We start from the raw sequence: 20,969 nt of genomic DNA, 5'->3' as shown, positions 1-20,969 counted from the left end.
CAGTGAAAATCATTATAAAATGATATAAAATATTCATCTTTAAGCAGCGTCAACAAGGCTTTCAAGGGTTCTTCATCAAGGAGCAGCCCTCGTCATCAAGATGACGATTCTTCAAGGCAATCATCAAGGAGACACTCCGTCTCCGAGATGGGAAGTTCGGACTCCGGAAGGCTTTGTCGGGATCAAGGCTTGAGAGGTTGTTCCTCTCGGTTTTCTATGGACGTGGAGGGTGTCATGGAGCCGGTAATAAGACCACGTACCCGTGCCCAAGCTCAAGCTCAAATGCCGCAGCCCATGAATGTTGATGATGATGATGAAGAGTGGCAGTATGCTGCGGAAGGGTTTTCTCTCCGGTCGTCTATCGAAGAGCAAATGTATCTCAGTTGTAAGGAAAGGATTCGACCCAACCTTGATTTAGATTTAGATTTCATGAAGATTCTAGATTTTGAACCAAGTATTGAAAGAGCCTTTTCTAATCTTGGTTGGAGTCCTTTCATTCATATTAGTGCTTCTTTTCAAAGAGACTTAGCACTAGAAATAATGACTACTATGGATATAGTCCAATCGTCCGATGGTGCTGATAATCTAAGATTTAGAGTAAAGGAAAATTGGACTGAACTATCTTTTGGAACAATCGGCTCTCTACTAGGATTTCATGCCAATGCACCAGAAACTATTGAAGTTGATTCGTCTACCTTAGAAAATTTTTGGTCATTGATTGCTAATGGAACATCTAAGGAAAGGATGAAAATTGTCAACCCAATCATTCGAATCATCCATAGATTTATGACTGTCAGAGTTTTAGAGAGGATGGATGATACTAAGGTGCAGCTTTCAGAGTTGAAGTGGTTGTACATTGCTCTTTGCCAACCAACTTGGACTGATCCTAGTAGTGCAATGATTAATCATTGGATCGTCCAACGTAAAAGAACAACTGGATTATTGGGATTTGGCCACTATCTCACTATACTTGCTTCATCAGTTATGCCTGAATTAGTTTTTGATCCGGATTACACTGTGGAACCTGTTAGTATTGATGAAAATTCTTTAAGGAAAGGAAAGTATATTAAAGGAAATTCATCTAGTGGGTATTTTGTGTCGAAAACTGAATTCAAGATCCCTAGTCCAAGGCTAGCTCTTTTTGCTCAAGGTAGAATTAATTGGCTAGAGAAGTTCATGTTTGAAGAAGGTCAGTCAAGCCAACAACCATCATCAGGATGGAGTGCTTGGGAGACTCCTCAACCTCAACCTAGTCAGCACTTCATGAATGAGCAGTTCAGAGGAGGACCATCAGGACCAGCATTTTATGCAAGGCCTATTAGTTCTGCAGATCCTACCTCTACTCCTGTGTTTCAACCATCAGTCAGTATCCCTCAGAGTGCAACATTTGTTCCTAGAAGAGCAAGATTTCATACTCCGGAATATGTTGCTGCTCAAGGTGCACCCCAACGTTTCATGTATGGCATTGAAGCATTGACTGCTCAGAACTATCAGTTGATTGATCATATGAGGAGTGACATAAATCAATAGGAGCAAAATGCACAAGATATTGAAGAGAGACTTCATGAGTGGAATTTATGGAACCAGGACAACCAGCAGTGAAGAACTTTGGTTTGCATTTTCTTTTCTTTTCTTTATTTATCATTTCTTTTTCTTTATCCATTTATGTATAAATACTTTGTGAGTTTAATTAGAGTAATGGTTTGTTTATGCCGTTTTGAGTTTTTCTTGTTTTATCTATTTTGTATAATTAAGTGTGATTTCATTTTAAGTATGCTATTTTAATCATGACCATGTATCACCCTTTGATGAGATGAAATAAAAACTTTGTTTTTTATGATTTGTTATCATTTATTTAAACTTATTTATACTCTCATTAATACAATTAATTGAACTATGATTAGCATTTGTATGATAGATAAGATATTTCATAAAGACCCATATGTTATTAATGTTTAGATTTCAATTTTTGTCATAATAGATCTCCTTTTTCTAAAAATATATATATATGTTATTTATTTCTTGTGATTACTTTATATAGGCCCTACCTATTAGAGCTTTAGGAATTTAAACCATAGTTTGATCAAATTTAATTCTTGGTTGAGTTGGATTAGGATTTGAATCTAAGGTTTGAGATTTCAAAGCTGGTCATTCAATTTGATTATATTTTTCATTGCTAGCCTCTCTATCCATGCATTGTAAATCTCTACATTGGAGAAATTACAAACTTCACTGGATATCCACCTTTAAAACAAGAAATATCATATCTTTTACCTTCATTTGACCACAACCTATTATTTTCTGGAGTATTTTCTATAAAGAGTTTTTAAACTCTATCCCCTATGTTAGTCGTTGTTTAAATACTCGAGGACGAGTATTGTTCAAGAGTGGGGGTAGAGAGCATATCATTTTAAATTTATTTTTGAAGAATTTTTTAGGAGGCAATTAAAAAAATATATATAAAAAGAAAAGGGCAAAAGCCAAGAGGCGCCCAAGTAAAAAAATATAATATATAAAAAAGACCAAGTGGTCGCTAGTAGAATTAGGTATATGCCCCTCAAAAATCTTCTATGTCTATTTGTTTATATTAAGACTTGTCATTTATATACTCCAGAAAATATTCCAACCATATGCAATCTGATAACAAGGACTTCGTTTGTGCCTTGGGATCATTAGATATATTTGCATATGTCCACTTTTCTATATATAGTTTTTCCAATCCCTCATTAATTTTATTTCCATGACCTTTTTGAGAAATCCCAGTAATTCCAGCAGATTCTTTTCTTAGTTTGACAATATATTGAGTTTTAAATTTTGATTAGGATCCATACCAAGCTCCAGATAAAGCTTACACTCATATGTATTTATATAGACTAGGATCTTTCCACATAAAGTTGAGAGACTGGAAAGATGAGAGTAATTTTGGGCCTTATATAATCTGATCCTTGAATCTTTATTTTTCTAAAAAAATTGAGGAGATTTGTTTTTGATGAATTTTGATTTCGACTTATATATTGTGGGATATGCTTACATGAATATCTATCTTTTCATATAATTTGTTTAATCCAAATACTAAAAAGTTTGAGAGTTTAAATTAAGTTTATTTATTTGATAATTAGATTATAAGTTAACTTAGTTTTTATTTTGACTTACTCGAGGACGAGCAAGGTTTAAGAGTGGGGGTGTTGTTGACACTGCTTAAAGACGAATATTTTATATCATTTTACATTGATTTTCACTGATTTAATGCGTCAACTATGCCTTTTACTAACAATTTATCACCGATTATTATGAATTTTGCAATATTGTCTTGGAGAAAGTCTATTTCTATTTATTACAGGTTTTAGGCTTATTTTTCGCGAAATTCATCGTAATCCACCTCGAGTAATAAAGACCCTCAAGGATGGTGTTTTCCTAAAGATGATGATCAAGGAAGGGCTTGGATGACTCATGTCCCCTCTGTGCCACTCAAGGCTTTCCAAGATCGGAAGCTTCATGAAGATACCAAGAGCTACCGGAATATAGAAGAATATCCAAGGAGAATACTTCCAATCAAGTCAAGACTAGAAGATTTCGTTCAATCTCGGAGAATATCGAAGATTCCAGAACCCCAAGAGTCCGAGAACCCTCCGACAAGTATTTCTTTGGCGTCAAGCAACGTCCCCGCGAAAGATGGAAGGCAGAGTCCGAGTAGAGGCATGGGCTCGGCCGAGTAGACCCCCCTGGCTTGGCCGAGTGGGCCCCTCCCGAAGTCGGTTTCCGTTTCCTTTTTCGCCACGTTTTCCCCAGACTATATATAGCTACCATAGGCCCCGAGTCGAGGCATCCAATTCATTATCAAGGCGAAGTCGACGAGAAGGTAGGGACAACAACTAGAGGAGAGTAGAGGGTCGAGATTCTAGTCCAGGATTAGTGGTTTTCTTATTCCCGGGAGTAATTAGAGACCCTACGCGGCCTTCTAATTACTTTGCTCTAGAGGTCTAATTGTATCATCAGGGAAGGTATGATCATGGTTGTAATCTTGATACAGTTATTTAATGAAGCATTGTTCTTGTCTAATTATCAAGTTCTTGTTCTAATTACTCATGTTCTAGCTGTAATTAACTTTATGTCTAGATACATGTTGATTAGATCATGTTATTAAGGGTGTTATTCATTTAGTGTTCTTGATCTTTGATCTAGTTTACTAATAGTATAGTTGAAGTTGCTAGTTCTTGTAATCATGGTGATTAGAGGTTCTAGTTTGCTTTAATTATGTTATTAGACCGTAATAGATAGATGGGTGCGCGTTGTTCATCTATGTGCCTGTTGACAGCTTTTCGTCGATTACCGGGTTGCCAGTGACAGTGGAGCCGGGGAAAGGTTAAGCCAATATAGGAGATTAGATTGATTGATCTAGATCTAAGTTATGCTTTGATGAATATGCTAGAACATGCTTGTTACCTTGAGCTACTAGTTATCTTGCTACTCTAATCTAGTTGTGATGCCCAGTTATCGTTTATGCTTTGGATCCGATTAGATCTTGATTAGAGCCTAGTTCATACCCTTTGATTAGTTCTCTAATTATGTTCTAATTGTTTATCTTATATATATATATTAGTTAGTCTTTATTTCTTATTAGATTAGGATTAAGGACTGGTTTAGATATAGATTAGAAACCCTTTTTACACCCTTAGGTTTACCATAAATTTAAGTTAATTAGTTCTCGTTAGTTAGATCCCTGGATTGACAAAACCCATGATACTCATCCTGAGGAAAAGCTACATACGATACTGTCGCTTGCAGTATAAGGTTTGCCGTGCTTAAGTGACGTCAACAAAAGGAGAAAGGTAACAGCATATAACAAGTTGTAGTTGGAAGCTGACCATATATAGCATATAACTAAAGTAGTGATAAAAGAAATAAATAAATCCAGCAGCAGTGGTGGGGGATCAAAGCGATGAGTCAGGGGGGCTTGAACCCCCAACCACTGCTAGTTGTGCTCTCCTCCTCCTGCTGTTTGCCCCCAACCACTGATAGTTGTGCTCTCCTCCTCCTTCAACTCCGTTGCCTGTTGCTGTGCTGGTATCGGCCGCGCCAGCAGCTGCCGCTGTCAACGTGGAGTGCGACGCGAGGCAGCGTTATGCACATGCATGCTACTATGCATGCTTCTGCGACTGCAAGGAGGAAGGGCATCTTGTTGAAGAGTGTAGGCTGACTTGTTGCATCTGCTGCACCGACAAGAAGCTTCAAGTCCACGTTACACTGTCCCCTAAGACTTGCACCCACATGTGCTCCATCTGCAAGCTGCCAGCCGGTACATACGTCATTTGTCTCGTACATACATCATTTGTCTCATCTCTCTTTCTCATTCATTACACTAGTCTATCAACCCGTGCTCTCGCACGGGCTAGAGTCTTAGATATATGGGAAAATTCGATTCATGCCACCACAACTCCGTGAAATTGGGTGTCATGTTGAAAATCATGCCACTCAATGGCATGATTTTCAACATGAGATCCAATTTCAAGAAATTGGAGTGGCATGGATCCAACTGACCCTAGATATATTATGTGTTATAGTACGACATATAGCATATCTTGCTACTTTAGATGTATATATGCTTTGATTGATTTAGTTATTCTTTGATATGATTGCAGATGTAATTAATTTTTAATATAAAGTTGAGCGGTTACTTTTATTATACTATTGGTCATAATAACTAAGGTGAACGATTTAGATATAAATTATTGGGACTATTTAGTATTATCCATTATGATAGTAAATGTGACCAATTAGGTACGAAATATAAATTTAGAGTGTTATTTCATATTTTCTTTCATAACGACAGAGTGCGTAATTAATATGTAGTTTATAGGGATTATTTAATATTTTTTCATAATGGCAGAGGTGGGTGATTACTTAGAAAACAGATCTAATTGCTATTAAAATTTCAATCTGCCAATTGATAATCAGATGTTTTTTATTATTGTAAGAAATTCTATGATTTAATCTTTTTTGAGCGCATCTTGTGAGGATTAACGTGGTGAGTCTAAAAAGTCTCAAATTAGTAATAGTAAGATTAGGCATAAAATATCTGTTTCATGAAAGGTTTTCAGCATCTTTATTTAAAAAAACATGTGATCATTTAGTAGTGAAAATTTGTAAATGTGAAAATCTGACAAAAAAATGAGAGTAAATTTGACAACGGAAAAAATTATAAAAAAAGGTGGAATGTGCTTTTGTTGGGAGTTGAACTCGAGACCTTTCAAAACGGCAAAGGTGAAAATAGGGAAAAATGCAAAAAAAAAAAGAAATATTTTGCTTTTGTTGGGAGTTGAACTCGAGACCTTTTATAATGGCAGAGGTGGGTAATTACTTAGAAAACAGATCTAATGGCTATAAATATTCCAATATATTAATTGATGGTCAGATGTTTCTCTTTTTTGTGGGATTTTCTAGATTTTATCTTTTTTCCTAGAGCGTCTCGAAATCTGTGCATCTTTTTGAACCTTCAATTAGTAATAGTAAGATAATGTCTGTGCTGATCTGATTCCATCTCTAACAGGCTAACGGACACGTTGTATATCCATATCTATACCCCTGTATATATTAATAAAGAAGAGAGGAAGTTTTTCTTGTGTTTAAAAGACTTTTTAGTGCTCTCCCATATCGATCGGCTTGCAGGCTATATGTATACATACGTCCCTTGTTAATTAGGCATACATAATTACATATCTATAGCTCCCTTGGTGCAGTCCCATGCACCCCATGGATACCTATCAACAGCAGGAGTTACGACATTATCTCAATCAGCATCGTGCATCTTATGATGCCCGCAATGATATGGGGGCGTGTACAACAACGCCGCCAGGAAGTTAATGAACACCCTGCGCTGGCCCATGTGTCAGCACCTGAGACTATGTGGCACAACCTATGGCCAAGGCTCGCACCATTTTGGATGAACCATCGGCCTTGGGTTACCCAGCTACTAGGTACATCCTAGCGATCGGTCAGCCATCCGCTGGCCCGGCTCCCATGCCAGGAGCTGAGGAGCACCACCACCAAGGGGGCAGCCAGCACCCCCTACCCTGAAGCAGGGTGGTAGATTCCTGTCGAGGGTCGTCCCATCAGGAGAGCAATTATGAGGCAACGGATGCGCTGCACTATGCCTAGCCCCGTGGCAAGTTGTGGATTAAATTCCTTCAATGACACTGAAAGTTACAGTGATATCCTCCATGCCATCTGAAAATATCAATGCCACCGATTTTAATTCTCTATGCCCTAGGTGCCATTGCGCCGTCAATGCTGCCGTTAGTTCATATTGGAAAACACCATTTTGCTCCTATCAAATAGTTCCGTCCGCACCATTTTAACTCGAGAACAATTTATCAAGTGTTCAGCAGGACGCCACGGGGTCACGCTTTGCACGCGCGATTAAACATAAAGTAGAACAATTTATCAACTTAGAACCTTTGACTATTGGCATCTTAGGAATTAAACATAAAGTATATAACCGAGCGATGCTTCTAAAATTAATATAACATAAACATGAGTGCCAAACATTAACCTCGTCATCATTACTCAAACGGTTAACCTGGTTCACAACTGAATTACAAAAAATCCGAAAGGGATAAGCGGAACAAGCCTCCGCTATCATAACCTTTACTAATAAATTGTTCAAATCTAGACACGACTAATTTATTAGACTCGAAAACCAACTCAAATCCATCATGACACAGCAAGAAACCGCTGACGATGTTTTTATTGATCGAGGGGAATGCCGCACAACCTTTCCCAAAGTAAACCTCAGGTTGATCGTACCAACACCATGTACCGCGCCCCGTTCCCCATCAAAATTCTGTTTTCCGAAGAAAAAGTAATGAAGAAGAAAAGCTAATTAAATAAAGTGATGATTTATATGTATAGGCAATAACACAAGAAAGAGAATGCGAGAAGAGAACTGGCTGCTGCTAGGTACAGTACTAGAGAAGAGCAGGAAGAGGAAGACAGATTAAAAGGAAGGAAGCTTTGGTTACATGCAAGTTGGATTGGAATGACAAACATACATACAAGCTCCTAATCGAAAAAAACATACATACGAGCAAACAGGAAGGTAAGAGATGAGGAGGTACCATAGTAGCACGCAGGAGGAAGCAGGCGAAGAGGGAGAGGGGTTGCCTGCTGCAGCAGTTGTTGGCCGGGAATGAGGGGATGCAGTGGCGGAGGCCTCGAGAAGAAGCAAAAAAGTGACGTCAGCTCATCTGTTGGAGGGCCCGCACGAGACGGACGAGATGCAAAAGCAAAAGCACAGAGGAGGGAAGCAAAGGCAGCACGAGACAGACAAAAATGATGATACCTCCTTTTCCATATCCATCAGGGAGCAACGTAAAAACTCATGCTGCCCAGTTACTAAATGCAAGAAGCAACGAGCATGCCTCCTGATAATCCATCACACCCGACACCTTATGCTCTTCTATTTTCCCATTGTTAATTTGAATTATTTTCTTGTGAATTGTTTGTCGAAATGCGCATCTGATTCATCGATTTGTTTATAGCTTCTATAGGGTTCTTTGATTTCCTTTTCCCTATCTAATTATCTTCTACATTTGTTTGCGCCTTTGTAGGTTCGAATACTTTCTTTGTTGCTAACTATTGGATGTGGTTAGCACACATATGTGTTTCTGGGTTTCCTCAGGTTCCCGTGTCCTTTCTGATTTTCTTATATTTTTATTTTGGATTTGAATGATTTCACTAAGAACTGATGGTTGTGGTCATTGCATTTTTTATTCATTTTAATTATGGTGTTCTTATCCATGATTTCGCTCCTCTATCAGCATATGAAAATGTTTCTGTAGAAAGGCATTGTCTATATTGTCTTTTGTATATTAGGAATATTTAATCCATATTCCTCTAATTTCAATATTAAACAAGAATAAATAAATATATTCTTTCAATATGTTATCTTCTGCTAGGAGGTAATACCTCATTCTATAAAGTGGCGATTTTGAAGTACCATAGCAAAAGCCTTTCAGATCTCATGTATTAATTTAAGGGGATGCAACACAAAGGACAAGCATCGATTAGTCATGATATTTTTCTTGAACTAAGCAATTGGAAGAGGGAACATGGATGTGAACCTGAGTGTTCAGTTGAGTGAATATGGCCTTCACATCTTTGAAAACTGCATCAGCAGATTTAGCACCGTCAACCTGAAGATACAACCACCAATAGTCCAGAATCCTTAGCGAATTGCGAGGCCTATATATACATAGATGCATAGAGCAGAAATGGATATATGGACCATAGTTTTTTTTACTTAAGTTAGTTATAGTTCACATTTTTCTATACTACCTCTGTTAATATCTGAGACAGGTACAAGGTTATAACTTTTTTCATATTTCGTACAAAAATCAAAGTACCCCAAAATTACCCTTCTGAGCTTCCTCCTTTTCTCATAGTACTGCACAACAGGTAGAGTTGATTCCTGGAAAACTTCAAACCGCCTCCTGATAGTGTCAATGTTATCATCATCTCTTCCCTGTAAAAGACCAAATATATGAAACAGTGAATTAAGCAAACGTGACAAAAACAAGAACCTGAGGCTTAGAAATCACAAAGAGAAAAACCTGATTTCGGTTTAGAATGCGCCGCTCCAACTCTTCTTTTGGGCAATCAATAAATAGTACGAAATCAGGTTCAATTTTAATCTGTTAACAATAATATGCAACAAAATTAAAGGGGGGCAATGCATAGCACTATTTGCACCTTTTAGAAACAAAATACCAATCATTCAGACGTCCGAATCAAGCATTGAAAAGAGCATGCTTACAAAATTAAGCGGAGCTAACTCTATTTTCTACCACAATGAACTCATTACTCATATACATGACTCATGCTCATTTGCGCCGGAACCAAAATACCAATAGTTCGGAGTCAGGCTTTAGAAAGCGCATGATAATAAAGCTAAGGGGGGCCATATCACTATTTCTACCACAACAAACTCATACATAAGGCTTATGTATATTTTAGAACAAAAATAATGATAGGTTCAGAGTCAGGCATCAGAAAATGTAGGCTTACAATACTCTCATATGCTTGGCGGTTCTCTTCGTTTCGAGGAAATCCGTCAACAAGGAACTTGTCATTCCCACTTTGAAGCATTGCCTTTAACAGAAGCTTGACAATGAGCTCGGACGGCACAAGCTTTCCTTCACGCATCAGATTCTTTATCATCGTACTGATAGTGAAAAGGAAACTTGCGCATGTCAGCAACATAACCAGCTGGTACCTACACTTAGCTGGTTTACAGAAAGAAGGGTTAGGTGTGGCACCCTTGTTCAGTATCAGATTTAGCTTCCTCACGCAGAAGATCTCCAGCGCTTAGATGGGTGAAGCCAAACTGTTTGACAATCATAGAACACTGAGTGCCCTTGCCACTGCCAGGGCCACCTGCGCAAGAAGTTCAGATGCAGGACAGGGCATATCATGCCTGTGGTAAATAATATGAACGCTGTATATTTGTTCGGTGCTAAGCATATATAAAAGACAGGGTCCGGCATACCTATGACAAACACAACGGCAATCTTTTTCCCTGGAGGAAATGACCCAACTTCATCCTGCATCCAACAATCGACTAGCATGTCGTGAATGAAATTTGATGAGCCAAAAAGAAAACAGAACTGCTATATGTTTGTGTGTGAAGACATGAGAAACTGGAGCAATGAGTAATGTGATGGCCAGCCTAGCCCCAGCAGTCAGAAGCAATCAAAACAGCGCAAAGTTTATCGGGAGTCCCTATGCATCTTGTGGAAGATCATTAATCAATACATCTTTAAGCCCAGTAAGCCCATTTAGTCTTTTTAATTCAGCCCACCAATAAACAGGCATGCGCCATGAACATTTTTTGTATCTTTATGCATTTGTTTGTACTAATATTTAAAACTAATTGAGGATGCGCCATAAACAGCCCGCTGATGTTGAAATGGTGGATTGGGGATGTTGAAACACTAGACAGTGAAATGTTGAATCAGTTTAAATGAAATGTTGAATCAGTTTAGAGGTGATGTTGAAATCAATAGGGTGAAATGTTGAATCAATTTTCATGGAATGTTGACTCAGTTTAGAGGTGTGTTGATCAGTTCTAGGGGAATGTTGTGGCTCGCGCATGGGGGTTCCGGGCGGCGGGCGGCGGGCGACGGGGTTCCGGGCGACGCGGCGAGGGCGGTGGGGCTCCAAGCGACGGCGACGAGGGCAGCGGGGCTCTGGGCGACGGCGACGAGGCAGGGCTCCGGGCGCGCGGAGAGGCAGGCCGGCGCCGGGGAAGGAGCGGCGGGCGGCGGGGTTCTGGGGGCGCGGAGACGACGAGGCGGGGCGGGCGACGAGGCGGAGAGTGCGGCGGGCGACGAGGTGGGGCTCCGAGCGTGCGGAGACGGCGGGCCGGGCGTGCGGAGAGGCCGGCGGCGCGTTGGGCTCACGGGAGGGAGAGAGGAGACGGGAGAGAGAAAGATGGAGGGAGGTTAGGGTTACATGGATCTCATGGTCAATATAGTTTGCACGAATCTCAAACATTGGAAGATAGGTGGGCTTCTGTCCTTCCGGAAGATGGATAGGAATTGCGAAGTTTATCATGCGACCGCGTCGCGTGATAGCGCGACCGCGCGACCGGCGCGGCCCGGCCCAACAAGCGCTGCCGTCTTCAGCCTCGCGCTTCCTTGCTCGTGCGCCGCCTCGCTCGCCTCCTCGCGGTCTCGCCGCTGTCGCGAGCCGATGGCGGGTTCAGGGTGGGGGTTGTCGGGGGATCTGTGCCCGGCGACTATAGAGGGGGTTTCGGGGGAGGTCGCCGGCCGACGGTGGAGGTAGGAGGTGGGCGGCGGAGCTGAGGCGGCGGGAGCCGCCAGAGCTGGGAGGTGGAGGAAGGCCGGTGGGCGGCGGTGGCGGCGGGGGAGAGGAGGCTGGAGAAGGAGCGTGCCAGCGTGTTTAGCGGCGGTGGCGGTGGCAGGCGGGTGGCGGAGGCGGCGGGAGCCGCCGGAGCCGAGGGAGGAAGCGGCGGCGAGGGGCGAGGGGAGGCGGCGGGAGACTCGTGGCAGCTGCGGCGCGGGGTCGCGCGCTCGCGACCGTCCGACCCCGTCGGACTTTAACCTCCTCCCAAAACAGAGGGGCAACAGAGCCGGTGGTTAATTGCAGGATCACAGAACTCGTGAAGCATACAGCCATGCTTCATTTTGGAAACACTGATTACCTTGATGTATCTGCCATGCGGGGCAGTGTGAGGATCAACAATGATACGGATGAGAAAAATCAACTAACTCGACCGGCGTGGTTTAGAGCAGCAACATCTGCATGCGATGAGTTCAGTGACAAATAGGTACTACCTTCGTTCTCTTTTTTTTGTCGGCGGTTGATTTTTTTTCAAAACTTCAATCACTCGTCTTATTTAAAAAATTTATGTAAACATGTAAATTTACAATACATAAACTAAACTTAACGATAGAACATATATCAAATGAGTAGATGAAAACATACAAATTTTTTTAAATAAGATAAGTGATTAAAGTTTTGAAAAATATCAACGCCGACAACGGTGGTGGTACTATGAAGATAAGATGCACATTGGAACGAAGAAGTAGGTTTGATTTGTAGCCACCAAGCACGGGCTCAGCTCGCAACCTGCCAGCAGCTCCTGCCCGTGGTGGAAACAGCCCACTCGGGTTTGAGTCTTGGACTTGACACGAGTGCTCTCGTTTTCTAAGAATTATTCCAGAATTTAACGGCTTTGTTCTTTCAGTGGTAGACGACGTCCTCGTCGACAATGATGCTCATAGGGGTAGAGTGGCGTGCGTGCGTTTATAGGGCTGAGTGTACGTGCGTGTTTGTGAGAGTCTGCATTGTATTGTGTATTCGCATAAAAAAGAGCTGCTAGCAGGTTCAAAATTGTTTTTTTTCTCTCTAAGGGGCTGTTTGTTTAGTGTGGGATGGTGATAGAGATAGAGAAATCCTATCCCATCCTCTCATCTATTCTCTGTCCTAATCCATTTATACTCATATTTATTTCTCTATCCCACAATCTAAATAAAATATAAAACTTATCACGCCTTACATTTCCCTATCCCAATCAAACATCTCTTGAAAAGAAATTAAAAAGAAAGAGATTGATATGATGCATGGTCCTCCGTTTAGTACTAGCTAGAGGCTTCTTGATGTGCCACGTACATACGCATCGTGAGGTGGTCCATCTAGAAATCTCACCTGTCCAAAATTTCATCCGATAAAAAGGGAAAGGAAAACACCCGGCCAATTAATCATTTTCGCTTATATGGAGAAATACAGGGGCGTGACGTAACACACAAACAGAAATCAAGCGCGCCGCGTGGAGAAGTTGTAACTTTAGGACGCTTTATTATAATTTCTCATCAGATATGGCCAATTTTTAGGATTACTAGAAAAGTAGAACCAAAAGTAGAACCAGTCTAGATGAGCACTGGAAAATGGTTTTGGTCGCTATGGCCTTATTATTCTTTCCTTGGGAGAAAAAAAGGGGGGGGTGAGGATTCTGTTTTCTGAAGAAAAAATGATGAAGAAAGAGAGCAAATTAAATAAAGTGATGGTTTATATATATAGTACGCAATAACGCAAGAAAGAGAATGCCAGATGAGAACCGGCTGCTGCTAGGTACAGTAGTAGTACCAGAGAAGAGCAGAGGAAGATGAAGACAGATTAAAATGAAGGAAGCGTCGGTTATACATGCAAGTTGGATTGGAATTACAAACATACATACAAGCTCCTAATCGAAAAAAAACATACATACAAGCAAACAGAAAGGTAAGAGATGAGGAGGTACCATAGTAACACGCAGGAGGAAGCAGACGAAGAGGGAGAGGGGTTGCCTGCAGCAGCAGTTGTTGGCCAGCAATGGGGGGATGCAGTGCAGAGGCCTCGAGAATAAGAAGCAAAAAAAAAGTGATGTCCGCTCATCTGTTGGAGGGCCCGCCTGAGACAGACGGAGATGCAAAAGCAAAAGCAGAGAGGAGGGAAGCAAAGGCAGCATGAGACAGACAAAAAAAGCGGTGGGAATTGATTCCGTCCCTCGACTCGACTCGACACATCTCGCTCAAGAATCCAATCCATTTAGGAATGGCAAGGGGGAATTCCCCGTCGGGGAGTGCCTCCCCATCCCCGTCCCCAACACATAGGAGGAAGCAGCCGAAGAGGGAGAGGGGTTGCCTGCAGCAGCAGTTGTTGGCCGGCAATGGGGGGATGCGGTGGCGGAGGCCTCAAGAAGAAGAAGCAAAAAAAGTGATGTCAGCTCATCTGTTGGAGGGCCCGCCCGAGACGGACGGAGAGGCAAAAGCAAAAGCAGAGAGGAGGGAAGCAAAAGCAGCACGAGACAGACAAAAAAAAGAGTGGGAATTGATTCCGTCCCTCAACTCGACTCAACCCGTCTAGCTCAAGAATCCGATCCATTTAGAGATGGAAACGGGGAATTCCCCATCGGGGAGTTGTTGACAGCATTTAAGCACGCCAAACCTTATACTGCAAGCGACAGTATCGTAGTAGCTTTTCCCCAGGATGAGTATCTTGGGTTTGTCAATCCAGGGCCTTAATTATGTTTAATATACTATTAATCTAATATTAACTTAATTACTAACTAATTCTAATAGATCTAAATAAGCTATTAAAGGGATTAAGATCGTTCTAATTATAAGCTAAACTATAATCTAATTATACTCTAATCTTAATGCATAAAAGATGAAAGTAGAGTTTAATCTAAAACACGAGAAAGATAGGATTTAACATGGCAAAAGGATTCCACAAGAGATATGAGACAAACAACCAATTCACTAAGAACCATCTTGTGATTAGATATAAATATTAAGTGTTGGATAGACATGATCATGAATGTCAAGGACCTACTCGAACCTTTCCCCGGCTCCACTGTCACTGGGCAAACCCGGTAATCGACGAACTAGAAAACCCTAACCATATCTAGCATGAGCAGATTCAATCAACTAATTAAAGTAGAGAGATCTACTAAAAGAACATGTAACTAGTTAACTCGGATCCGAAACATGCTGGAGTTAAGCATTGCAAGGTATGGATCATAGATCATGAATAAACTAGGAACTAAGTCTAAAAGACAAACTTTATTGATCAATCATCAAGACTTTATCAAAGTAAATAAGAAGTACGAAGGTTTTACTCGAGATACATCGTAAACTTTGAAGTACAGTCGTCGGGATGAACTCGACGAAGATCGTGTCGAAAGATGAACTCGAGCCACCTTCGGGAGACCTGGGGTCGGCCGACCCCCCTGGTTCCTGCCTCCTCTTGCTTCCGCCTTTCGCCGAGATCTACTTCTCGCCGAGGCCCCCGAGCTCTGCCCTAAACTCGCGTATGCAATATAATTCTCGATGGTATAACTCCTATTCCCCTCGGGGAGGCTCTACTTTTATACCACGGAGGGAATCCTATACATGGAAGCTAAATGGTCGGTTCTAAGAGTCCTAATCTCCTAAAACTCATATTCCCTTGTATATCCAAGCTTCCGAAAGAGTCTCGGTGTAACACCCCGAAAATTAGCGCCCGAAAATTTCGATTTAAAAACCTCTAACCCACGAGCGAATCGACGTAATTAAGATGCGAATTAGCACGCAGCCCTAGGCCGGGAACCACGCATCCAAAATTCCCACGCAATCGCGGCATTTTCCTTTCTAAATACCCCTCACAAACCCCCACCAAATCCTCACCAAATTTCCCCAATTCATTCCACCAAAAATCCAAACACAAAATCAAAATCCAATCAAAATTTGAAGGAGAGAAAAACCTCACCCCTCTCCCTTTTTCCCCAGCCCAGCCCACTGCCTCCCCGCCTTTCCCTGCCAGCCCACCTCACTTCGCCGGCCCGCTTGGGCCGCCTACCTCTACCCGGCCCACGACGCCCCCTCCTTCCCATTCTTCCTCCTCTGCTCGCCCGCCGCGCAGTGCGCGTGTGGCGCACGCTCCGGCCACCGCCCGCGCGACCCCCCTGCGACGTCTCTGCTACCCCGGGCCCGTCGTCTGGACCTCGCCACCCGGCCCCAGGCCGCAGTGACGCTGCCGCATCAGCTGCCCGACCCACGTCGCCACGCCCCTGTTTTCTTCCTCCTCCGCCCGGCGCGCCGTGCGCGCGTGTCGCACGCCCCAGCATCCGCCCGCCTACCCCCCCTGTGGCATCTCCGCTCCAGCCTTGCCCGCCGACCCCGCCAACCTCATCGAGTGCGCCATCCGGTCCTGCCATCCGGCCCCGCCAATCCTTCTCACTGACGCCCGGCCCCGCCAAGCCATGGCATCTGCGCCATCCCAGCGCCACCGCGTCGCGCGCCATGGCCCCGTGGCCACCTCGCTCCCACCTTCCCCGACATATAAATAGGCCCCTAGAGCGCTCCTCGTCCCCACGCGAAACTCACCAAGCCGTCCCGCTCCGCCACTCGCCGTCTACCATCCCCAAATCGCTCGCCGGAGCAGCCGCTTGATCGACCGGCGTCCCCATCCGCAACGCGAAATGCCCTGCCCCCGAGCCGTCCCAGTCCAATTCATTCCGTAGGGCGCATCCTCACGCTTTCCCCCCCCCCACCCTCGCCGAGACCCGCCGCCACTTCTCCGCCCTTCCTCGCGCTGCGGTCGTGCACCCGACGCGCGATTTGGGAAACACTGATTACCTTGATCGTATCTGCCATGCGGGGCAGTGTGAGGATCAACAATGATACGGATGAGAAAAATCAACTAACTCGACCGGCGTGGTTTAGAGCAGCAACATCTGCATGCGATGAGTTCAGTGACAAATAGGTACTACCTTCGTTCTTTTTTTTTGTCGGCGGTTGATTTTTTCAAAACTTCAATCACTCGTCTTATTTAAAAAATTTATGTAAACATGTAAATTTACAATACATAAACTAAACTTAACGATAGAACATATATCAAATGAGTAGATGAAAACATACAAATTTTTTAAATAAGATAAGTGATTAAAGTTTTGAAAAATATCAACGCCGACAACGGTGGTGGTACTATGAAGATAAGATGCACATTGGAACGAAGAAGTAGGTTTGATTTGTAGCCACCAAGCACGGGCTCAGCTCGCAACCTGCCAGCAGCTCCTGCCCGTGGTGGAAACAGTCCACTCGGGTTTGAGTCTTGGACTTGACACGAGTGCTCTCGTTTTCTAAGAATTATTCCAGAATTTAACGGCTTTGTTCTTTCAGTGGTAGACGACGTCCTCGTCGACAATTATGCTCATAGGGGTAGAGTGGCGTGCGTGCGTTTATAGGGCTGAGTGTACGTGCGTGTTTGTGAGAGTCTGCATTGTATTGTGTATTCGCATAAAAAAGAGCTGCTAGCAGGTTCAAAATTGTTTTTTTTCTCTAAGGGGCTGTTTGTTTAGTGTGGGATGGTGATAGAGATAGAGAAATCCTATCCCATCCTCTCATCTATTCTCTGTCCTAATCCATTTATACTCATATTTATTTCTCTATCCCACAATCTAAATAAAATATAAAACTTATCACGCCTTACATTCCCCTATCCCAATCAAACATCTCTTAAAAAGAAATTAAAAAGAAAGAGATTGATATGATGCATGGTCCTCCGTTTAGTACTAGCTAGAGGCTTCTTGATGTGCCACGTACATACGCATCGTGAGGTGGTCCATCTAGAAATCTCACCTGTCCAAAATTTCATCCGATAAAAAGGGAAAGGAAAACATCCGGCCAATTAATCATTTTCGCTTATATGGAGAAATACAGGGGCGTGACGTAACACACAAACAGAAATCAAGCGCGCCGCGTGGAGAAGTTGTAACTTTAGGACGCTTTATTATAATTTCTCATCAGATATTCATGCCCTGATCGGTTGTGCTTATTTTGAGCCACTACTTCTGTTTATTTGCCTTTTTTCACTGTTTATACACTTGTTTTCACTATAGTGGCTGTAGAACAGCCAAAAGAAGCTGAAGCGATCATCCTCGTGAACGTGATTCTATCCTAAACATATACCAGTACACATTATATGGCGAAGATTAATTAATTCATGGGCCTCATACATATTATATGGCGAAGATTAAATAATTCATGGGCCTCAGGGCCAATTTTTAGGAGTACTAGAAAAGTAGAACCAGTCTAGATGAGCACTGGAAAATGGTTTTGGTCGCTATGGCCTTATTATTCTTTCCTTGGGAGAAAAAAAGGGGGGGTGAGGATTCTGTTTTCTGAAGAAAAAATGATGAAGAAAGAGAGCAAATTAAATAAAGTGATGGTTTATGTATATATAGTACGCAATAACGCAAGAAAGAGAATGCCAGATGAGAACCAGCTGCTGCTAGAGTGCTAGGTACAGTAGTAGTACCAGAGAAGAGCAGAGGAAGATGAAGACAGATTAAAATGAAGGAAGCGTCGGTTATACATGCAAGTTGGATTGGAATTACAAACATACATACAAGCTCCTAATCGAAAAAAACATACATACAAGCAAACAGAAAGGTAAGAGATGAGGAGGTACCATAGTAACACGCAGGAGGAAGCACACGAAGAGGGAGAGGGAGAGGGGTTGCCTGCAGCAGCAGTTGTTGGCCAGCAATGGGGGGATGCAGTGCAGAGGCCTCGAGAATAAGAAGAAAAAAAAGTGATGTCCGCTCATCTGTTGGAGGGCCCGCCTGAGACAGACGGAGATGCAAAAGCAAAAGCAGAGAGGAGGGAAGCAAAGGCAGCATGAGACAGACAAAAAAGCGGTGGGAATTGATTCCGTCCCTCGACTCGACTCGACACATCTCGCTCAAGAATCCAATCCATTTAGGGATGGCAAGGGGGAATTCCCCGTCGGGGAGTGCCTCCCCATCCCCGTCCCCAACACATAGGAGGAAGCAGCCGAAGAGGGAGAGGGGTTGCCTGCAGCAACAGTTGTTGGCCGGCAATGGGGGGATGCGGTGGCAGAGGCCTCAAGAAGAAGAAGCAAAAAAAGTGATGTCAGCTCATCTGTTGGAGGGCCTGCCCGAGACGGACGGAGAGGCAAAAGCAAAAGCAGAGAGGAGGGAAGCAAAAGCAGCACGAGACAGACAAAAAAAAGAGTGGGAATTGATTCCGTCCCTCAACTCGACTCAACCCGTCTAGCTCAAGAATCTGATCCATTTAGAGATGGAAACGGGGAATTCCCCATCGGGGAGTTGTTGACAGCACTTAAGCACGCCAAACCTTATACTGCAAGCGACAGTATCGTAGTAGCTTTTCCCCAGGATGAGTATCTTGGGTTTGTCAATCCAGGGCCTTAATTATGTTTAATATACTATTAATCTAATATTAACTTAATTACTAACTAATTCTAATAGATCTAAATAAGCTATTAAAGGGATTAAGATCGTTCTAATTATAAGCTAAACTATAATCTAATTATACTCTAATCTTAATGCATAAAAGATGAAAGTAGAGTTTAATCTAAAACACGAGAAAGATAGGATTTAACATGGCAAAAGGATTCCACAAGAGATATGAGACAAACAACCAATTCACTAAGAACCATCTTGTGATTAGATATAAATATTAAGTGTTGGATAGACATGATCATGAATGTCAAGGACCTACTCGAACCTTTCCCCGGCTCCACTGTCACTGGGCAAACCCGGTAATCGACGAACTAGAAAACCCTAACCATATCTAGCATGAGCAGATTCAATCAACTAATTAAAGTAGAGAGATCTACTAAAAGAACATGTAACTAGTTAACTCGGATCCGAAACATGCTGGAGTTAAGCATTGCAAGGTATGGATCATAGATCATGAATAAACTAGGAACTAAGTCTAAAAGACAAACTTTATTGATCAATCATCAAGACTTTATCAAAGTAAATAAGAAGTACGAAGGTTTTACTCGAGATACATTGTAAACTTTGAAGTACAGTCGTCGGGATGAACTCGACGAAGATCGTGTCGAAAGATGAACTCGAGCCACCTTCGGGAGACCTGGGGTCGGCCGACCCCCCTGGTTCCTGCCTCCTCTTGCTTCCGCCTTTCGCCGAGATCTACTTCTCGCCGAGGCCCCCGAGCTCTGCCCTAAACTCGCGTATGCAATATAATTCTCGATGGTCTAACTCCTATTCCCCTCGGGGAGGCTCTACTTTTATACCACGGAGGGAATCCTATACATGGAAGCTAAATGGTCGGTTCTAAGAGTCCTAATCTCCTAAAACTCATATTCCCTTGTATATCCAAGCTTCCGAAAGAGTCCCGGTGTAACACCCCGAAAATTAGCGCCCGAAAATTTCAATTTAAAAACCTCTAACCCACGAGCGAATCGACGTAATTAAGACGTGAATTAGCACGCAGCCCTAGGCCGGGAACCACGCATCCAAAATTCCCACGCAATCGCGGCATTTTCCTTTCTAAATACCCCTCACAAACCCCCACCAAATCCTCACCAAATTTCCCCAATTCATTCCACCAAAAATCCAAACACAAAATCAAAATCCAATCAAAATTTGAAGGAGAGAAAAACCTCACCCCTCTCCCTTTTCCCCCAGCCCAGCCCACTGCCTCCCCGCCTTTCCCTGCCAGCCCACCTCACTTCGCCGGCCCGCTTGGGCCGCCTACCTCTACCCGGCCCACGACGCCCCCTCCTTCCCATTCTTCCTCCTCTGCTCGCTCGCCGCGCAGTGCGCGTGTGGCGCACGTTCCGGCCACCGCCCGTCGACCCCCCCTGCGACGTCTCCGCTACCCCGGGCCCGTCGTCTGGACCTCGCCACCCGGCCCCAGGCCGCAGTGACGCTGCCGCATCAGCTGCCCGACCCACGTCGCCACGCCCCTGTTTTCTTCCTCCTCCGCCCGGCGCGCCGTGCGCGCGTGTCGCACGCCCCAGCATCCGCCCGCCTACCCCCCCTGTGGCATCTCTGCTCCGGCCTTGCCTGCCGACCCCGCCAACCTCATCGAGTGCGCCATCCGGTCCCGCCATCCGGCCCCGCCAATCCTTCT

At 43.4% G+C, this 20,969-nt stretch overlaps 1 protein-coding gene across 1 annotated transcript; it reads right to left on the bottom strand.

The window, feature by feature from the left end:
• Positions 1-7,531: 7,531 nt before the first annotated feature.
• Positions 7,532-14,065, bottom strand: LOC120697264 (UMP-CMP kinase 1-like). Its single transcript, XM_039980423.1, has 9 exons — positions 13,820-14,065; positions 10,544-10,598; positions 10,314-10,431; positions 10,063-10,219; positions 9,609-9,689; positions 9,413-9,520; positions 9,120-9,191; positions 8,115-8,209; positions 7,532-7,840 (listed from the first exon to the last, which is right to left on the bottom strand). Coding segments are annotated over exons 1-9 (894 nt in total). The 5' UTR covers positions 14,027-14,065; the 3' UTR covers positions 7,532-7,839.
• Positions 14,066-20,969: the final 6,904 nt, after the last annotated feature.

The sequence above is a fragment of the Panicum virgatum genome, chromosome 3K (assembly GCF_016808335.1).
Source record: "Panicum virgatum strain AP13 chromosome 3K, P.virgatum_v5, whole genome shotgun sequence".
Taxonomy (NCBI): Eukaryota; Viridiplantae; Streptophyta; class Magnoliopsida; order Poales; family Poaceae; genus Panicum; species Panicum virgatum.
The sequence above is the reverse complement of the archived record's forward strand: the minus strand, read 5'-3'. Positions and strand labels throughout refer to the sequence as shown.

Bases quoted from the DNA above. Each gene is read 5' to 3' on its own strand.
- LOC120697264 (XM_039980423.1), bottom strand. From the start codon at position 14,026: ATGCTGCCTTTGCTTCCCTCCTCTCTGCTTTTGCTTTTGCATCTCCGT. The intron at 10,432-10,543 runs GTATGCCGGACC...CTTCTTGCGCAG, and splicing joins TGCCGTTGTGTTTGTCATAG to GTGGCCCTGGCAGTGGCAAG. The intron at 10,220-10,313 runs GTGCCACACCTA...TTTCACTATCAG, and splicing joins AAATCTGATACTGAACAAGG to TACGATGATAAAGAATCTGA.